The 19,359-nt window shown below is 51.5% G+C and overlaps 1 protein-coding gene and 1 long non-coding RNA gene across 20 annotated transcripts in view; one reads left to right on the forward strand and one right to left on the reverse strand.

Moving 5' to 3' along the window:
• LOC140602551 (BEN domain-containing protein 5) overlaps positions 1 to 19,359 on the forward strand; it is a 1,370,322-nt gene that overhangs the window by 1,155,467 nt on the left and 195,496 nt on the right. For 5 of the 19 annotated variants that reach the window (XM_072772195.1, XM_072772196.1, XM_072772205.1 and 2 more), the window contains 2 exons: positions 10,734 to 10,882; positions 16,915 to 17,128. The exons of the other annotated variants lie outside the window; for them this stretch is intronic. In XM_072772195.1, the coding sequence (XP_072628296.1) occupies positions 10,734 to 10,882; positions 16,915 to 17,128 (363 nt within the window). The remainder of the gene's footprint in view (positions 1 to 10,733; positions 10,883 to 16,914; positions 17,129 to 19,359) is intronic. 19 annotated transcript variants of the gene reach the window in all.
• Positions 159 to 4,831, reverse strand: LOC140602557 (uncharacterized). The gene is made up of 2 exons (XR_012005488.1): positions 4,699 to 4,831; positions 159 to 4,572 (listed from the first exon to the last, which is right to left on the reverse strand). It is a non-coding gene; the product is annotated as an uncharacterized lncRNA (long non-coding RNA).

Here is a 19,359-nt window from a genome sequence, read left to right on the forward strand (position 1 = left end):
AAGGACCTCTTCCCTGTGACACAGAACGTGCCTTCTGTGAGGGGAGCGTGGGAAGTAGCCCCCTCTGATGAGCCCCACGCTCCCTGCGAGGGTTGCTCCTGTCAGGGCCTCTGTGACAACATCAAGCTTAAGTGAGGAAGCAGATGTCAACAATAAAGCCATGTGACCAGCACATTATGTTTAATAAATGCCAGGCTCTTTCTCCTTTGGTGCCCTCTTTTGCCCCCCCCCCTCCCGCCAAGGAAGCAAGTGCTGAGGACTCAGAAGACATGTGGATATTCCAGCTGCTAAAGTACAGATTCATTTGTGCATACGTCCATTATTTTCATTCATTCGGCAAATATTTACGCCTCCTTGGTGCCAGGACTGGGTTAGGTGCTAGGAATATAGAAACAAGACGGTCCCGTTTTTAAAGCCAGAGCCTTAGAGTTCGCTTAATGGGGGCTTGGCCGACTGGCAATTCCAAGGGCCTGGCGGGAAGCACACCGTAGGCAGCCAGTTGCCAGGGGGAGCTTGGGTGTACAAGGGGGACTCCGGGGTCTCTCTCGGTTTCTCCTGGGCCCCGTCCCTTGTATCAGAGGTCAAGGACAAAAGCTTAGATATTGTCCTCAGTGTTAGCACAAGTGCCTCTCAGTGAAGCTCATTTTGGTGCAATTCAAGTGATTTTAGTTCAGCTGACGCCAGAAAGGACTCTGTGAGGGATATAGAGAGGGGGACACAATCGCTGCCTTCGAGGTGCGCACCCAGGCCAGTGGGGGCACACACGGTACCCAGCACCACTCCAGGCAGGACAAAGCAAGTGCTGTAACTGCAGAAGGGAGCCACATACTGGTTTTAGATTTTGGGTGTGCTTTGTCAGGGAACGTAGGTGGAAATGATGGATTCGGACCAGGAAGAGGCATGGGCGATGAGCGCAAGAGCAGTAATTCACACGCGTGTGACACTTGACAGTTTCAAAGCACCTTGATATTTTTATGTCATCAGACACTGGCGACGGCTGTACTGCGAGGCCAGGTAAGGGTGATTATCCCCATTTGAGTTCGGAGAAGCAAAAAGAAGAGCTAACATCCCTGTTGGCCAGATCACAAGCTGGTTGAGATTTTTGAGGGGGAAAGCCGTTGTGGTCTGCAAATCTGTCTTGGCTCCTCAGAGCTGCGTTTCTATCACCTCTGTTCCCCTCTGGGCTCGTGCCTTGTGTTCTGTCCAAGGTCCGTTAAAATACCAGCTTTGATCTTTAAAATCCTTTGCGGTCCGAGCCGGATTCTTGAAGCACAGGTTTCTGATGGTGCCTTTGAAAAGGCAGCTAATGTCAGCCAAGTGCCTCCTGCTGGCTTTCCCCTGTGCTGGAGGCCGCCGGGCTTCGGCAACAGACGTCACTGGGGTTTGAATCTCGGCTCTCTGGGTCAGTACGTGTGCCACTTCAAGTAAATGAGCCCTTCTCAGCCTCTGTCTTCTCTTCTGGAGGATGGGTATCTTAATGCCTGCCACGTAGCCAGCTTGCTGATTGACAGCCTGCGCGGGACAGAAGTGCTGGGGTTTTGAACCCTGGCTTTTCCGTGGTCTCATTTGTTACTTAGCTTTCTGGGCCTTCGTTTCCTCATCTGTAGAGCAGGGTCAGTGACATCACCAGCCATTACAATTCTTATGAGGAGGAAATGAGCAAATGGGTGTGACGAGCGCTGTCCAGGGGCCGCACATAGTAAGTGCACAGTGGGTTCGGCATAAATGACGTGGGATCATTTGAGCTTGCACGTGCGATAACGTTTGTACGATGCTTGGTGTATCGTAGACTCGTTGTCCTGCAGCAGAACTCAGGTGTGGTTGTCTTGGCGTGTCTTAATCTTTGGTCAACCCCTACCGTCTCCTGGACACTGCTGCTTCCCTTGGTAAGTCCTTGGAAATCATTCTTACCTCGTCCATTTTACAACCTCGCCTGGACTCGATCTCAGGTTCACTGGTCGGTAGTTGATAGAATTCTCCCTCCACCCACTGTCCTGGGCGGCATTCAGGCCTTCCGTCCGCAGCCTCAGCCACTCCTTTTGCTCCCCTCAGTCCTTCAGACCTCACTCTTCGTGGCTTATCTCCTCTTTGCCGGGGCGCTCCTCCCGGGCCTGTCCATCTCAGAACCCCTTGCCATATCCTGCAGCCTCAGTCCGTTGTCACCAATAAGCAGGAGCACTCACAGAGTGGGCGGTGAGGGAGGGTGCAAGAGGATGGGTGAGAGACACCTGTCAGGTCGGGTGTGTGTGTCCCCGTTGCACAGGTGAGGCCCAGGAGGCCCACGAGCTGCTGGCTGCCTCAGTGAGTGGCGGGGTGGGGCCAAAACCCTGTGCCCCATCCCTCCTCGACTTGGATGGCAAGAAAAGGTCTAGCAGTGAGAAGTGCAATTGCTGCTCTGAAAGAAATGGGTTATCTTCTACTTTGAGGGGATTTTGCACCATTGACTGAAAGGTTACCTACAACTCCTCCTAGATTATTTTAAGAACAGATTTCAGAGTGACAGGGCAGTCCAGGACCCTCCTTCCTTTTTCTCCCTGGGGTTCATCTTTATAGGGCAACGGGGCTGGGGCTAAGGGCAACTCCAGGCTGTCCCTTTGCTACCTGCTTGGGTCGCTAGAACAGGTAGGCGCTGCAGGGCTCTCCTCCATCTCCAGGATAGGAAGGTACTTTACCCTTAGAACAGGGCTTCGCCTGGTGGTCACTGGCTTTGGGGTGGCCGTGTGGCAGGCTTGTTCTCTGCTGGATTTGCCAGTCAGAGGGTACAGAGGTTGGAGAGAGCTCCTTACAGGCAAGGGGTGGCCTCTTTGAACACCTGCTTTGGGCCTGACCCTCGGTGCTTGTCATACGAGAACAGCCTCTGCAGTAGAGAGGATCATCGGCTGAGGCCTGGAGAGCAGGCTCAGAGCGTTCAAGGACCCTTTCTGAGGCCACCCAACCAGGAGATGCTAGAGCCAGGTTTCAGATTGAGGCCTTTTCCATACACCAGGCAGGCTCATCCCACAGGCATCCAGCCCCGTGTGTCTGCGGTGGCTGTATATCCCCCGCCTTCGTGATTAGACCCCTTTACTGCTCCAGTGGCTCGTGGGACTGCTTAACCTTTGAGTTACTGGATGGGATGTTACCTGCCTAATTTAAGAGCCTGCTGTTTCTCCATAGTTTTAGCCTTACCAAGCCACACGGTCTCGAGACACCAACCAGAAGGTTCCTAGAGTTTTTATAGAAAGTATCTCTTTAAATAAAAACCCAACCCAGCCTCTCACCCCCATCTTCTAGCTGGGAAAACTGAGGACCAGAGAGGGAAGAGGACCAGAGAGGGAACAGGATGTGCCTAGGCCATGTGGAATCTGAACAAATTCATCATCACAAAGCAACAGAAGGTTAATAGTGGAGCCAGGATGAATGGATAGAACCAGTCTGGTTGCTAGGGTTCAGCAGGGCCCGGAGTCTGGCTACAGCCTTCATTATGTCCCAGGCAGCTGAGTTTGGTTGGAGATAATTCTTATAGGGAGTCCCAGAGCTCCCTTAGTGCAGCCTCCTGCACGGGACAGGAAGCCTTCCGTAGCCTCCCTACGAAATGACCATCCAGCCTCCTGTGACACCCCCCAGAGGCAGAAAGCTCACTCACTGCCTTCCAGGGTGGCCCATTCCGTTACCGGATGGCTCTGACTCAAGGGAAACTTTTTTGTGTGTGTGCAGGAACATTTTTTAGACTCTTCCTTTGTTCCAGACCATGCACTGGGCCCAGGACAATCAAATAGCTAAGACGCTGGCGCTGCCTTAAAGAGTCACAGCCTCATCAGCAGCTGGGGGGAAATACAGTGTGAGCCTTGCGCGCTCGCAGGAAGGCTCCTTAGGGGACCAGGGTACTGTAGATGGCTGCAAGGCCCACACGAGGATCTAGTTAGGGTTAGCCAAGTGAAGAGGAAGGGAGCAGTACATCAGGCAGCAAGACAGCCTGAACAAAGATTTAGAGCCGAGAGAAGCTGGCTGGACTGCACAGTGAAGAGGTAGCAGGGGGAGTGCTGTCTGGTGGGATGGACTTGTGCTGCTCTGCACACTCCTGCCCTTTGGATGCTGCCTGGGTCCAGATGGTTGGGTGAGGAGGGAAGAAAAGCCACAGATGAAGAACCAGCCCACCAGCTGGCGGATGATAGGCTCAGAGTTCCTAGAGGTGAGATGACTCCTGGGTACGCCCCTGCCTCCCCACTGCCCCCTGTGGAGTTCTTCACGGGTGCTCCTCCCCCCCAAGAAGGTCAGAGATGAGCTGAGAGTCCCAGAGGAGCCTGTGAAATCTGAAGCCTGCCTTTGGCCGAGGACATGTAGAGCAGTGGAAGGAGCAACTCTTCAGAGTCTAACAGCCCAGAACTCGAGTCCTCAGCACCTATGTGGTTTCTGGCACATTACCTGTCTGAGTCTCTCTGGAGAGAATAAGATCCGTTTTGCAGGACTTCCATGAGGGATAGCTTGTTTCATTCAACACATGTTTAATGACCGATGTGTGCCCGAGACGTTGTACTGGGTGCTGTGGAGATAGCAGTGGACAGGACCGTGGCTGCCCTTGGAGCCTGCAGTCTAGCCAGGGGGATGCAAGAGAAATGGTTACTTGAGATCAGGGTGAAAAGTATTACAACGATTTCAGAAAAAGAGATTCTGGTGTAAGGCATATAACAAAGAAGACATTCAGTAGGTATTGGTCACCTCAGGGAGAAGCAAATTTGAAATGGGCACCCACAGTTCCTCAGAGTGGGGAAGATGCCCCGACCCCATGACTGTGGCCCTGGGCCTGCTTCTGCCTCCCTTACTGGGCTTCCGCCCCATGGAGACCGGGGTGCTCACAGGTGCATTCCGACTCCGCTGCTCTGTGTTCTGACCCCTGAGGAGGGGACCCCACTGTGGGGCATCCAGCTGAGCTGCAAGGACTTGCCCAATCTGGTACCTCAGGCTATACTGGCTTTTCCTGCCTGTGCCCAGCAAAGCCTGCTCCAGCCCGTGGTCATGGAAGGTGCTGGAAAAAAGGGGGGGGAGTGGCAGGGAGGACCCAAAGAGCCACTGCTTCCTCTGATCCCATCCCCTGCCTGACCACCCCTCCACCTTCTCCACCAGACATCCTCACTGCAGCCCCCTCAAAGTCACGGAATCAGTAGTGACCTCTCCCCAGACCCTTGTAGAGCATCACACCGCCGGCTTCCTGGCCGGTCACAGAGCCTTGACTACGTGCCACGTGCCTTCACGGTATGAGAGTGACTCCCCACCCCAGTCCTTCACTCCCAGTGAGCTCCTGCCCATCCGTCCTCCGTACCGCCGTGCGGAAGTGTGTGACTATCCTTCTGAAGCCTTCCTAGTCTCTTCCAGGTACAGCATCCCTCCTTTGCCTTTGTTCCCAAGTCTTTATCCTGACCCTTGTCAACCACGTGGGGTGGTGATCTGTTGCAGGTCTTTTGTCCCTGCTGGGCTGTGAGCCACTCAGGGCCATCTAGCCCAGGACTGGCACTTAGTAGACGCTTAGCAGATTCTCACTGTAGGAATGTCCCCGCCCTCACTGGAGGCATAATGGGGCTAAGAAGCAGATGCATAGTGACAATAGCCCTGAAAGTGGCTGATGCCATTTGAGAAGGAATGATGGGGTCCACAATGGGGATCCGCCTGCCTGGCTCGGGGCGTCTCCCCTGCCTCTTTCCAAGGCTCTTGCGTACCCCCTTCTTTGTTATCTTGCTATTCCTACGTTTGGGTCTTTTCAAACAGAGTGGAATCCTTGTTCTTCTACCCTATCCAGTGGCCTCTGTGCCACAGGAGGGGTTCCGAATGCAAGTAAGAATTTTTACTTGATCCACTCTGCATTTAGGAATAAATTGAATTACACCTGTAGCAGAGAAACTTCCTATTCACTGACAGGAGCAAATGGAATGATTTAGTACTTTTTAAGAAAAACCTGATATTATTAGCCTTTCCGTTTCAGCCGAAGTCAGAAATGGTATTTCGTGTTCAAACAAAGACATAGATTTTGAAGAAACAGGTGACTTCTGAACCTCCTGGAAGTCACCCAAGCATTAACTCATTTTAGAAAGGTCTTCAGGAAGAACAGCAGTAGTCTAACTTGTGCCAGACAGAAACAGAGGAATGATATAATTTTGTTTATTTGTTGTGCCAACAAACATTTATCAAGCCCCTTACTCTGTGCCGTGATTCCCATTTTATGGAAGAGACCCATGGGGCTTAAAAGGTAAAATAAATAACAGAACCTGTTCTTCCACCAAGTTTGCTGAATAAATCCAGTGCTTCTCTATCAAATCACAGCTATTTGTATGCAAAGCAATGGAGTTTCACAGGTAAAAGTCTCCACTCCTGCAGAACTGGGACAAACTGTATTTTCTTGGGAACCCCAGTGCCTCCCAGGGCCTCGATCTTGGGATGCCAGCAGGGATTGTGTGCTGGATGGGTTCCTGAATGACTGAATGAAAAGACAAGTACTACCTTTTATACTTTTTTAAAAGCTTCCTTTACCCAGCTGAGAGGTTTCTCTCCATGGAAGGTGTATTTTCCCCAGAATAAACCCAAAGTGGATCAAAAGGCTTTTTTTAAAAAAAAATTCCTACTCTTCCCACAAAGTGAAAAAAAGTTCCTTTGTTACTTAAAATATCTGCACCAGATCGTACAATGCTGTCTCTTAGCGCAAGTGCTTATTATTGTGGCTAATTTGGTCACATGTGTTTGAAGGAGAACAATGCCTCAGAAATTTTTAAAAGCAAAACAGCAATCTGAGGCATTTGTTGTAATGAGATGTAAATTGCCAACATCGGGTAGTAGAGCCGACTAAAATTTGCAATGAAATGTTTTTCTCCCCCTTCCCTTAAATTAAACACGCTAGAGGCCCTCCCTCTTCTCCCCAAAGAAATCACATGCTCTTTTTGTTCCTTTTCTTTCGGATTCTGTAATACTAAACACCCCCTTTTACTGATCGATTCATTCCTTCATTCATCTGCCATTCGGGGAGCCTCTGTTTTGTGCCACCTCAGTGCTGGGCTCTTCCAGAGGCATTTTCGACCCCCCACTTTGCAGGTAGGAGAAGCCGAGGCACGGAGAGGTGAGGTGACTCGTGTAAGGTCATGCAGCTCTGATTCACACCCGGTCCCCTGAGGAACGCCTCCCAGGACGTGTGCCTTCGGCTGGCCTGCCATCCTTGCTGAGGCCGAGGAGCCAAGCACCTTCTGTATACGGTGCTGAAGAAGGGGGAGTCGCAGAGAGCAGCCTTGGGTGCTGCCGAGGGCGGTGGGGAACAGTTTTCCTTGAAGGCCACCAGACCCCTATACAGTAGTCCCGGAGGAGACAGCCCGAGCCCAGGGCTGTGCCAGGGGTGCCAGGACGGCTCTGTGTCCACCGAAGCCACGGTTTAGCAGTGACTAACGGAAGCAGCCAGGGATAATGGGGGGGTGGGTGGGCGGCGAGCATCGTGTCCTGAGGGCCCACTCGGCGCCAGACGCTGCAGTGGTCATTTCATATATATGGTCAACTCATCTTCAGTCTTGCCAGGCCTCCATTGTGGCTCCTTCCTTCAGGTGAGCCAACAGGGTCAGAAAGGTTAAGTAATTATTAATGTGGAAATTAGCTGTTGAGGGTAGAATGTGAACCAGGCACTGTGCTGAGCCCTGGTCTCTGAACTAAAAGGACACAGTCCCTGCCTGCCCTCGGGCCTCCCTGTCCAGTGGGGAACAAGTGGGGGAGACAGGCATAGAAAGAGTTGAGTGCGGCTGCTCGTTGTGGGGGTCTGAGCCCGGGGGGTGGGCGCAGAGCTCCCCACCTGAGGGAGCTCACAGTTCACCTAAACAGGCAGTGGCACATCCAGGATTTAAACCCCAATGTCTGACTCCAAATTCTAAGCCAAGGGGTGGAGACAATGACTCCCTCCTTTTGAAGAGATGGAGCCACTTCATGGAAGAGGTGGCATTTTGAGTCAGGCCTTGAGTTGCCTGGTGAAGTTTGGCTGGGTGGACGTCTGTGGGGTGGAGTGGTCTGACGGTAGGAACAGCGCAGGCCCAGACTGGGGAGCCGGAAGGGGTGGTGTTTGTGTGGAGGGGGCCAGGCTGCACTTTGGAGTGGAGTCTGACTGGGGGGTGGGGGGCAGCAGCGGGTGGAGCCAGAGAAGCATTTGACTCTCAGCCTTCACCCCTGATGTCCCTTATGTGTCCCTGTGTAGCCATCGGAATCACCTGTCCTGGCTAGCTGTTTCTGATTTGTTTGACAACCCCAATTTCTATTTCACGGGCTGCCAAAAAGGTCACAGAAGTTTAAAAACGGCTCCCACCCACCCCAGCCTGCACCCCAGAGCACGTCAACTCAGCAGCAGGGCTTTATTTCAGAACCTTTGCCCCAGCCTGCTTAAGTCCCCTCCTCCCCCACAACTCTCTCCCCTCACGTCACAGAGAATTTGCCGAGATCCTGCAGTGTACCAGGCACTGTGTGGAGGGTGCCAAGACTGCAAAGACAGTAAAATTTTGCCCCCAAGGAGCTTCACAATCTAATGTGGACAATAGACACAGATTGGCAGATGATTGCAGACAGAATTTTCTAGAAGTATTTACAAAACAGAGACACCCCCAGCCCCACCCAGTCGTGATCAGAGCGAGGTCTCACAGAGGAGACACCTAAGCTCCATTCTTGGCAGGCAGATGAGGTGGCGTTGTGCCAGGCTGAGACAGGAGCACGTCTAGAGGCACGGAGGCCTGTGACAAGCAGCACAGGGGGCCCTGGGCCGCGGTGAGTGCAGAGGAGGCAGGTGTTCTGCGCCTGAAGGAGGCTCCGATGTATGACCTCATCCTGACGGTAGTTAGGAAGGAAGGCGCTAAGCAAGGAAGGACGCGGCCGTAAGGAGATCTCATTGGCCGCCATCGTGGACACGGCTGGGAGAGAACCGGGCCGAAGTCAGGGCCGAACTGGAGTCCTTCTCTCGTCCACCATCTTCGCACAGAAGGAAACGAGGCTTTGGGGGAAGGACACGGTCCTGCCAGAGATGACCTGCGAGCCAGTGCCACAGGGACCCCATCCTCTCAGCCCAGCGCCTTCTCCTGTTGCTGGACTCAGAGCAGGAAGACCCTTCAGACGCCGCGCCCTCCGGGGAAGCCGAGGAATGACCTCCCCCCTGGCCTAAGGAAACACCAAATGCTCCACTTGAGTTTGTGTCTCCGAGTCAACCTGAGATCTCACAGAGAGGAGAACCTTCGGCATCTGCTTCTGAAGTCGGAGCCTTCATTCATTGTTGTCCTTCCTGTGTTCATGTAGCAAACATTCAGAGAATAGCTCCTCGTGCCGGGCGCTGGGGACGACGGGAAGAGCAAGGCCCGGGCCCGGCGCTTGCCTAGCTCACTCAGCGTCAGCGGATGCCAGCGGGGCAACCAGGATGCCACCTGCCCTTCTCTGCCAGCTCCTGCATCTCCAGGTCACTCACCCGCGGCCACACTACGACACAGCAGAGCAGGCGCACACCTGGCCTTGCCCTCCCGGGATGGGCCGCGCTTCTGCATCCGGCCCTCCTGCTCCCAGCCACGTGGCATTCTGCTTCGTACGGGGCCCACGCTCGCAACCTTGGAGACCACCCAGCCTCCGTCTTGCAGATGGCAGCCGTGAGCAGCTCGGGACGATAGTCTTGTCCTAGGAAGCTCTGTCATGAGGAATTTTAGTAACAAAATCCCCAGCACCTTCTCAACCACCAGCCAAAGTCTAGGCTGTGGCAACTGAACATAGAATTGCGACTAGATGGTAGGGCTTTGGTGTATAAAGAGCCCTGTGCCAGGTGATCCACGTGGTTAGGATAAGGGAAGGGGGACCATGAAAAGCATCAGTTACTTAAGGTAGAGGCACGGCCCCCGGACCCGCAGAGCAGCCGCTCAATCCCTGATCCTGGACGACCTCTGACAGGTTTGCAGAGGGAGCATTTCCAGGGTGCTGAGCTCTCCGTTGGCCTGTGGAGTTGCTCTCCTGCAAAAGATAATCAAGTCATTCAGTCTTATTTACTCATTTTCATCCTGTTTCTCTGCCCTTTGGTAATCAAGACACAATAGGTGATTTTAAAAAATAGTCCATCATTTTTAAACGCTAATGGAGAAGAAAAAAAATATTCTCCTTAGAAAGCACCACCATTTATCCAGCTTCCTTTCACTGTTTAAACTGCAAGTAATTTGTGTTGATTGCATTAAAATAAAAATCAGGGTAGCTGCTAGATCAGGCAATCAGAAGCTTAATCTGTATTGTATTTTAATTTCTTGGTTGAAATGTTCCTGTCTAGCTCCATACTAGGTCTTAGGGAGGGGGAGCCTTCTGCTTTCCTACCCTCCCTTCTCTGGCTGTGGCCAGCTCCCCTGGAGGCTGCAGGGGGTGGGGGGTGCTTTTGGCAAAGGCGCAATTTGCATATCGCAGCGATGGCCACCCCTCCCACCCCGGTCTTAACAGGACCTCTCTTCTGAGCAGACAGTTGAGTCCCCTGCATTTCCATTCAGACAAGGACACCCTCAAAGACAGCTTCTCATTCACAGAGCCTAGTTCATTCTTGTCTTCAGTTTTCTTCCTTTTCCCTTGTGACATATCTCATTTATTTTCAAACCTGGGTTTAAGTGTAGTCCAATGGACAAAATAAGCCAGCATATTTATTTTGTGCCACTATGTGCTGATAGATGCGTAGTTAAAAATATTTGCCTTTTATTTTCCTTGGAGTTCTAGACAGATCTCTTTTCTTAACTGCCTAGGTCCTGCCATTGACTTGGAAAAAGTAAAGTCAGAATGTCTCGAGCCCGAGCCGGAGTTACGGAGCACTTTCAGTGAGGAAGCAAATACGTCGTCCTATTACCCCGCTCCTGCACCTGTCATGGACAAGTATATCCTAGACAATGGCAAGGTAGTGTTTCAAGCTCACTATCCATTCCCTGCGAGTGTTTGTTAGCTAGAGTAATGATGGAGAGTGTGGTGGGAGCTTCCTGAGGCACAGCTTGGCCGGCTGGCCTCCTGGCCCGGGCCTAAGTAACTATTTCCAGAATTCGTGTGTTGTAACTAGTGGAGCTGTACTGGGACTTGTTCTTTTCTGACCCCCCTCCATGTTTTTTTTAAATACTGGGCCAAAGCAATTGTAAAACTCAACTGACATTTTAAAATAGCTTAGTAGTGAGAAAGATTTTAAAAAGCATGGCCGGGATCCCTGGGTGGCGCAGCGGTTTGGCGCCTGCCTTTGGCCCAGGGCACAATCCTGGAGACCCGGGATTGAATCCCACGTCGGGCTCCCGGTGCATGGAGCCTGCTTCTCCCTCTGCCTGTGTCTCTGCCTCTCTCTCTCTCTCTCTCTCTGTGACTATCATAAATAAATAAAATAAATCTTAAAAAAAAAAAAAAAAAAGCATGGCCGTTTGATGAAACTTGTCCTACCTTCCTATAAAAGCAGATACATAAAATTTGTAAGGTGTACTAGATATGAAACCTCTGATTGACCGATAACTCAATACGTATCCATTCGCTATTTACGACGTACCTACATGTTCTAAACCCAATGCTAGACCCCAAGGATAAGCTGGTGAATGAGACATGCTCCTTGTTGCTCAGCTGTTTCCGAGCTGTATATTCAGCAGTGGTTAGCTCACAGTCCTAGGACTACATATATCTGCTCAGATTGTCTTGTAGGACCCTTAGAAAAAAATCATGAAAGAAAATCTAAGGACTATTAGTAATTATATTGGTACAGGCGTGAAAAAATGATGAAGTAGCCTTGGAAAACCTTAAAGTCACCTGATACAGCAGCAGGGCAGGGAGGTAACTGTTGTGACATCCTTCTGACATCCACATGGATTCATCTTGGGAGAAGGCTGTTGGAGGCCTTTGTCTAGGCACTGGTCAAGGTCAGTGGTAGTGAGTGTTCTGTGTCTGCCACCGTGGCGTACGTTACAGGCATCACCTCTCATTCTCCCCAGAGAATCATCTGTGTCAGTCTATTTTTCTTGCCTTGTGCTTCAGAAGGTCTCTGTTTATCCAGTATTGTTCCCCAGTGGGCTGATGAGAAAGGAAAGGTGGTTTTATTTGGGTTCTTCCAGCTACATCCCTGCACTGGCCAAATGGAGACAAAAAGCAAATATTGTCAGCCGAGGAAATGAAACGTGTTAGTCTCGAGGGCTGTCTTGGATATCCCGCCATTCCCTCCTCTCCCACTGAGCGCTACCTCCCCCGCAGAGGCAGAACTGATGCGCCAGGCCATCGCCCGTTCTGTCTTGACCTGCTCCAGCCAACAGGCTTTAAAAGCCTGCTTTTCAGGGGAGAGGCGGCATGACGGGGTGGAAGGAGGAGCCCGGAGCCTGCGGGCCCCACGGAGCTCTATCTCTGTGCTTTCTGTGGGGCCTTGCTTGGGGGGGCCTGTCCCTTCTCTGGGCCTCAGGATTTCCATCTTGGCGAGGTGGGATGGGTTATCGCTCTCCATAGGCCTTGAATGACTCCAAGTGCACATCTAAGTTGGGTGAATCTTCCTCCATCGGAGATAAAAGAAAGGACTATTCTATGTTGATTTCTTTTTAGTGATGACCACACTGTAGAGTGGCTAGAGACTTTCTTAAGATAGCTTCCAAGAGAAATATATTTCTCTCTTCCTTTGATGACTGACAGTTTCTGAGCATTATGGGGGCTTCTTTTGCAAAGATATCATTTTTCCATCTCCAGGAAATGGGTCTCTCAAACCTCATTTAATGTTTTTAGAGGAGTTGCACAACAAATCTTAAAATTGAAATTTTTTTTTCGTTGGTTGTTGCCAACATGTTGCTATAAAACTGACCTGACTTTTGTTTACAACTAATTTGTAGTTCAGCAGAGATGTTTATGAAGGGAGAGGAGAGGAAGCGGCCAGGCTAGAGATGCAGGCAGCCTCCCAGAGCAGCGGCATTCCCTACATCCTCATTGTTCTTGGCTCTGCTATGGTTCTGACCCTTTCTTTTCTCTGCCTGCATGAACAAAAGCCTTAATCTCTGCAAAGCCTAAAGCATTAGAATAGGATCCATTTCCTAGTAGGAAACTAGCTTTGTCCTATAAAACATTTCACAAAGCCGTTTTTTTGATCAAGTCCCATCCTAGCAGATGCCGTATTTTTAATAACCTCCCTTGACACATAAGGCTAACATTTTGGTCAAATAGCGAACTATGGTTTATGTGAATAGGGCTTGCCGCGAAAGTTACTTTCTGATTCTGATAAAATTCATTGCTTTTCTTTGTCTAGGATGCTTTATTTCAAAAACTCATTGAATCACAAAGCTGCAAAGACCATTAAAGTTTAAATAGTCTAATAATTTATCCGTGGCATAGATGGGGAAACACATCCAGAGCAGGGGCTCCTCTGTCGTTAGAGAGTACGTTAGAGACAGGCAGAGAGGACCTGGAAGCCAGGTCTGCAGGTTTCCAGGCCGGTGTTTTTCCCAGTCTATACTGCTGCATCTCTGAAAGCTGGGCATTGCTCCCGGAGACCCTGAGCTTGGCTATAACCTCGGGAGCCCTTGTCCCAGCATATACCTGTGATTGGTCTTACCCAGAGCCATTTCTTTCTGCGCTCTGATTTGTACTCAAGTGCATGTCAGAAAATATTTTCTTCTCTAAAGAACCATAGCTCATCAGAACTGAAAGTCTGTACCATTAAAACATATTAAATATGCCCATCAGTTTCTTAACTGCTTTGTGTTCAGACTAGTCCTGATCAGTTTGAAGGGGACAGAAGAGGCAAAGCCTCAACCTGTCCCCATGGAGATGTACCGTGAAGGGCTGAGTCAGGTGGTGAAGGCCCTCAGTAGGCTAGAAATTCAGAGGGGGATAGAACTTAGCCCTGGAGCAGTTGAAGAGTGTTTCCTGGATTCGGGACTGGGGCTCAAGAGATTAGCAGGCTTAAGAAGACATAGAAGGCATTCGTTCCTGAGCAGAGACACCACGGCTGGTGGGGGTGGGAGGAGAAGGCAGAGGAAGTACCAGTTACTCAATGTGTGCTGCCCTCCTGACATTTCATTCATGTTATGTCACATAATCCTCTGAACAGCTCTGTGAATTCGGGGGTGTCTCGCCTCTTCTCCACCTGAGGAAAGTGATCTCGGAGAGGTCAAGTGACTAGCCCAAGGTCCCCAGCTCGTAGGTAGCAAGGTCAGGATTCACACCCAGGGCTGGAGACTCCAGCGCCCATCTTTCCGTTACCGCATACTGAAAGTAGAAGGAAGGGTAGGAGTTTGAGAGCTTCATCGTAATGGCTACAAAGGCTAGGAGGTTGACTGGAAAGAGGATTCTAGACGGCTTCTAAAGCTGACTGAGGAGATTGGACTGATGTGATAGTAAATAGGGAGCCATTCAAGATTCCAGAAGGTTCACATAGAAACAGAGTTGAAAACTATGGACGTCATGTAGCCAAAGAAGGAAAGCCGTGTTTAGGGGAACTAATCTGCAGTGTTTCTAGGGTGGGTTGGAGGGAGCAAGGACTGGAGCGGGAAGGCCAGCCCGTGGCTTCTCCTGGTTACCCTGTCTGCAGTAGTGACCCGCGGTGGGGGCCAGCACGGGAAGTGTCTGGGCCAGTACAGAGGAAGGCTCAAAAAGAAACCCAGTAGAATGTTGATGCAGTAGATAGGCTATGTCCCCACCACGGCCATGGCCCTGGCAGCAGCAGGCAGGCCTGGGAACATGGGCTCTGGGGTCATACAGATTTGGGTTTGAATCTTGATTCCAAAATTTACTGCTAGTGTGTCTTAGGAAAGGTAATTTTGTCCTTCCGAATCTTTATTCACATCTGTAAAGTGGGAATAATAACTTCTACCTATTTCCATCTCTTAAGGTTGTTATAAGGATTAAATAAATTGAGATTACTATACCTGGCTCGCTACAGGTACTCAAAAAATAATACTGCCCCCCTTATCTAATAGAACATTGGCCAAAGTGACTGTCATCTCTCTTTTCAGAATAGTAAATTAAAAGACTATAGGAAAGCAAGGCCCAGGGTAGAAAAGAGCAGAGATCTTTGAGAAACTGGAGCTGTCTTCCATCTCTGAGGTTTTCTGATTCTGAGTTTGATCTAATTCAAATTCCCTGCTTCTTCCCCGTCTCAGGAAGCTTGTGAGGGCAGCTGCAGAGTGTCATCAAGGGAGGTGACTTGGGGCCCAGCAGGGAGCAGCAGGAAACTTGTCCCCGGCATGCCTCGTCTGGCACACAGACTGCCCACCTGCAGTTGAGACTGCGGAGGAAAGGCCAGACTTGACCTTGGATCCGTGTTGCCCAGCTGGCCCCGGGCAGCACATCCCACTTCCAGGGCTGCTTATCTTCCCGAGCCACACGAGCAGATTTGCAGGACTGAAGCAGGCAGCACAGGAAGACCACGTGGATCTGGTTATCTGATATCAGGCCTGCAGAGATCTGAGTGATCTTGCGAGTAAAAGGAAGCAAAGGCAAATGAGGCCAGGAGGCTTGTTACTTACTGGCAGTCATGGGTGGGCTGTGTTCCGGGTTGTTTTGTTTTTGTTTTCTGATGATTGAAAAACCTCAGTAATTGGTGAAGGAGGAAGTGTTGCTGACTGACCTGTCTTCCCGGCTGTGTGTGTCCACCTTCTTTTCCAAGCCAGTCTTCCGTAGAAAGATCCAGTCATCTTTGAACAATAGTTCTTGCCTATCTGCCATCAGTTTGGGGTGTGCGCGGTCTCTCAGACCAAGACCTCTCCAGGGAGGTCTCCTGACCACAAGAGGTGGATGACCCACACATCCTTCTGAAGACAAGGACTTTTGGCAGAGCCCCGTCATGACCCTTAGAAAGTCTAGCTCAATATCAGCTTCCTCCTCTCCTTCCCCTCAGAGGCCATTTGCACCCTCCATAGACTCACTAGAAACACAACATAAATGGCAATGTCAAAATCAAAACTATTTTTTAACGATAATATTAGCAAAGGGTTTTGAGTTGTTAAAAGAGCCAGAAAAGAGAAACAATTTGAAAACCTGTAGTTTATTGCTAGATCATTCTGAGTCTTTGACATTTACTGATGCTGCCCTGAAACTCTCTGAGTGCTTCCCTTATAACGAGCGTTAGATTATATTCTATTACGTGTGCCATCAGAATCAGACTGGGGATGCTGTGGCTGTGTTTAATCTGTTAAAGTCATAGGTGTTTTGAGCCAGAAGGAACTCAGAGGTGAAATCCCCTGTTCCCGGTTCAGTTCACAGGAAGCCGGAGCCAGAGGCGGGGAAGGACTTGCACAAACACACTCTGATGAATGGCAGAGCCTGGCAGCCGCCTGCCCCACTCCAGCGGGCAGTGGTTTTCAGACTTCGCTGTACACTGGAGCTACTTAGGGAACTTCCAACCATCCTGGTACCTAGGCCGACCCACAGTAATAAATCAGAATCCCTGGGAATGGGGCCCTGGCATAAGAGATTTTTAGAGCCCTAGATGACCCCTGTGCGTGCCACTGCTGAAAGCCACTGTCCCAGCATGTTCACGTTACAGGGAGAGAAGTCTTTCTAAAGTGTAGGAGAGAAAGAAGTGAACCTATGTGTTCCTGAGGTATGGTCAGGCTCTGAGTGGCCTCGTTACAACATGAGTGCAGCTTAGGTTCCCAGCCCTACAACTTAATCATCGAGTGACTTGGCAACTGGCGTCACCTTTCTCAACTCAGTTTTTAGTTTTTCCATCTGAAATGAAAATCGTATCTCAACGCCTTCCTTCCAGGGTTGCCATGAAGATTTGAGATAGTGGCTATAAAGCACTCAAATAACCCCTGGTGCGCGATAGGTATTTAGTAAATAAGTATTATTTCCCTTAAATAAAGCTAACGTACTATTTATGGAATGGATCCCTGATAGCTGTGCAGCAATGACTTTTAAAGGACAAGAAAAGTTTCCAACTGCCAGCCTGTCCGACTACACAGGTGCTTGTGTTCTTATCCCTTTCAGGTCCATCTGGGAAGCGGGATTTGGGTTGATGAGGAGAAATGGCACCAGCTACAAGTAACCCAAGGAGATTCCAAGTACACAAAGAACTTGGCAGTCATGATTTGGGGAACAGATGTTCTGAAGAACAGAAGCGTCACAGGAGTTGCCACAAAAAAAAAGAAAGATGCGGTCCCTAAGCCACCCCTCTCGCCTCACAAACTAAGCATTGTCAGAGGTAGGTCACTGCAGAACCGAAGCCCTGACGGAGGTGCTGTCCTGTACTCTCAGGACGGTACGGGACCCGGTTCAATTCCCCAAACATGAGGCTTCCCCATGCCAGGCCCTGGGTGTGGACCTCCTCCCAGAAGAGCTCACGTCTAACAGGGAGATGAGACGTGGACACAAGTACAGTTCTAGGTGCTAGCATGAGAGGGGGACTGATGACATGTTGAGGGACGTCTCAGGAGGGGAGGAGACCCCCAGCTGGAGAATCAAGGAAGGATTCCTGGGAAAGAGGGTCAGAGGGTCACCGCACTGGGCCTCAGAAGCTGTGCTCCTGACCACTAGTCTCTAAGTGTCCAGCCGCCATGCTTCAGTGAAGAAAGTAGACTCTAGCAACAAGGACATTTTGAGCAGGCCCCATGCCAGGTTCCAGGGCAGACAACAAATATGTCGGGTAATTTCAGGTTTGGATGAAGCTGACGAAGCATCATCACATGTTATGGCAGGACAGGGGGCTGTGTTAGCCGCGGCAGCTGGAGCAGGCCCGCTGGGAGGGGCTGGGGACTGGAGTGGAGGAGGCAGGCTGTGGATGGGAGGGGTGCTACGACGGGACGATAAACAGGTGCAGAAGCCAGCGCGCTCAAGGGATGAGGAAGCTCCGGACAGCCCCAGACTCATGGGGGAGAGCAGAGTGAGATCGGGAGGTGGGCGAGAGCGGGTCTTGAGGGCCTTGAAGGCCACGTGAACAGCTTGGATCTGCTCACAGGAGAAGGACAGGGGGGGTCTACAGATCGTGGGGTGACCAAATGGGAGGCTCATGCAGGGGCTCAGTTGGAGATGACAGTGCCAGGGGCTGAGGTTAGAGCAGTGGGCATGGGAAAAACAGCCAGATTTAGGGTATATTTGGGAGGTCAGGGTAGCAGGACTTGGCGAGATTAAGTGCCCAGCCTGGGGTTGCCGCCCTGACTCTGGTGTGCTGCAGCACAGCTGCCTGCCTGCCTCATGACTACTGACGTAGGCAGCCAGGTATCTTTAGACAGTCAGGTAACCTTTAGTTGGCTGCTGTCTGGAACGGTGGGTCCTGAGTCGGGAGGTCGCCCTGAGAGAGCGGCCCTCCCGGGGAGGCAGCCCCGCCCCGCCCGATAGGTGCCTGCCAGTGACCGGCCGGCCCCTGGCCGTGCCTGCTGTAAGATCACCTGCCGTGTGTCGGCCTCAGGCACCAGCCTGACCTTCCCTGATTCCGCTCCACATCCTCGCTGCCTGGCACAGGGCCTGGCACACAGTAGGAGCTCAGTACGTGAAATCTGAACAAACGGAACACGAGAGTGGCAAGCTCATCCCCGACTGGCTGGCTCTTGGGGTGATTTCTTGCAAATTGCGTCCCCGCTGTGTCTTAGTTTCCTCAGTGGAAGCTTGCCTCTTCACACAGCTGAAAGGGCTGCCTAGGGTTACAGCTTGGGAATGGTGACGTTCCAGCTACCAGAGGAGATGTTCTCTGCCACCACGCGCTGCCCCCGCAGAGCCATCGTGACTCTGATGATCACATCATCGAAGCTCCCCGTCTTTCTCTTCAGCTTTGGGGCTCCCCCTGCCCACTCCCGGGGTGGGCTGATGGCAGGTGGAAATAGCCAGGTCTCCAGAGCCTGCGGTGGAGCCTGGGGTGGCTTCGGGGTCGCGTGGAGCCCACCCTGGTCCATACAGCCTTCACCTCTGTTTCCCCGAGCCTTGTGCGCTGTGGGTATCGAGCGGATGCCCGGTGTCTCCATCCGTAAGGCCGGGATCGCAGTCCTCGTCCTGCTGCCCGGTGGGCCACACACACATTTCGAATGTTCCTTAAACCCCGTTCAGATGACATCCCATGCAGCCGAGGAGCCCCCGGTGCTACAGAACCCCGGAGCCAAGCGGCATGGGGGCATCCCAGGCTCACGGTCTTCAGCCCCACCTGCCAGCCCCCCGGCTTTCCCCACTGACCCGCTCCTCTCTTTCCCACGCCCTTTTTAAACCTCTGCTTTTCCTGACAGGATGGCCCACATCTCCTTCCTTCTCAAAAGATGGCCTTGCCTCTTCCTCGCTAAAGAGAAAAGGACTTGTGCAGCTCTGAGCTGCAGGCCTCACTGGACTTATCTGTCCCCTCCGTTCTTCTGCCTCACGGCCCCAAACAAGAGTTGCTGTCTTCTTTGGGACTGCCCATTGTCTCCTTCTGGGTCCCAGCCCTCCTGGCCTCCTCAGTACCTGCAGGCATGC

This window comes from Canis lupus, chromosome 13 (genome assembly GCF_048164855.1).
Source record: "Canis lupus baileyi chromosome 13, mCanLup2.hap1, whole genome shotgun sequence".
Taxonomy (NCBI): Eukaryota; Metazoa; Chordata; class Mammalia; order Carnivora; family Canidae; genus Canis; species Canis lupus.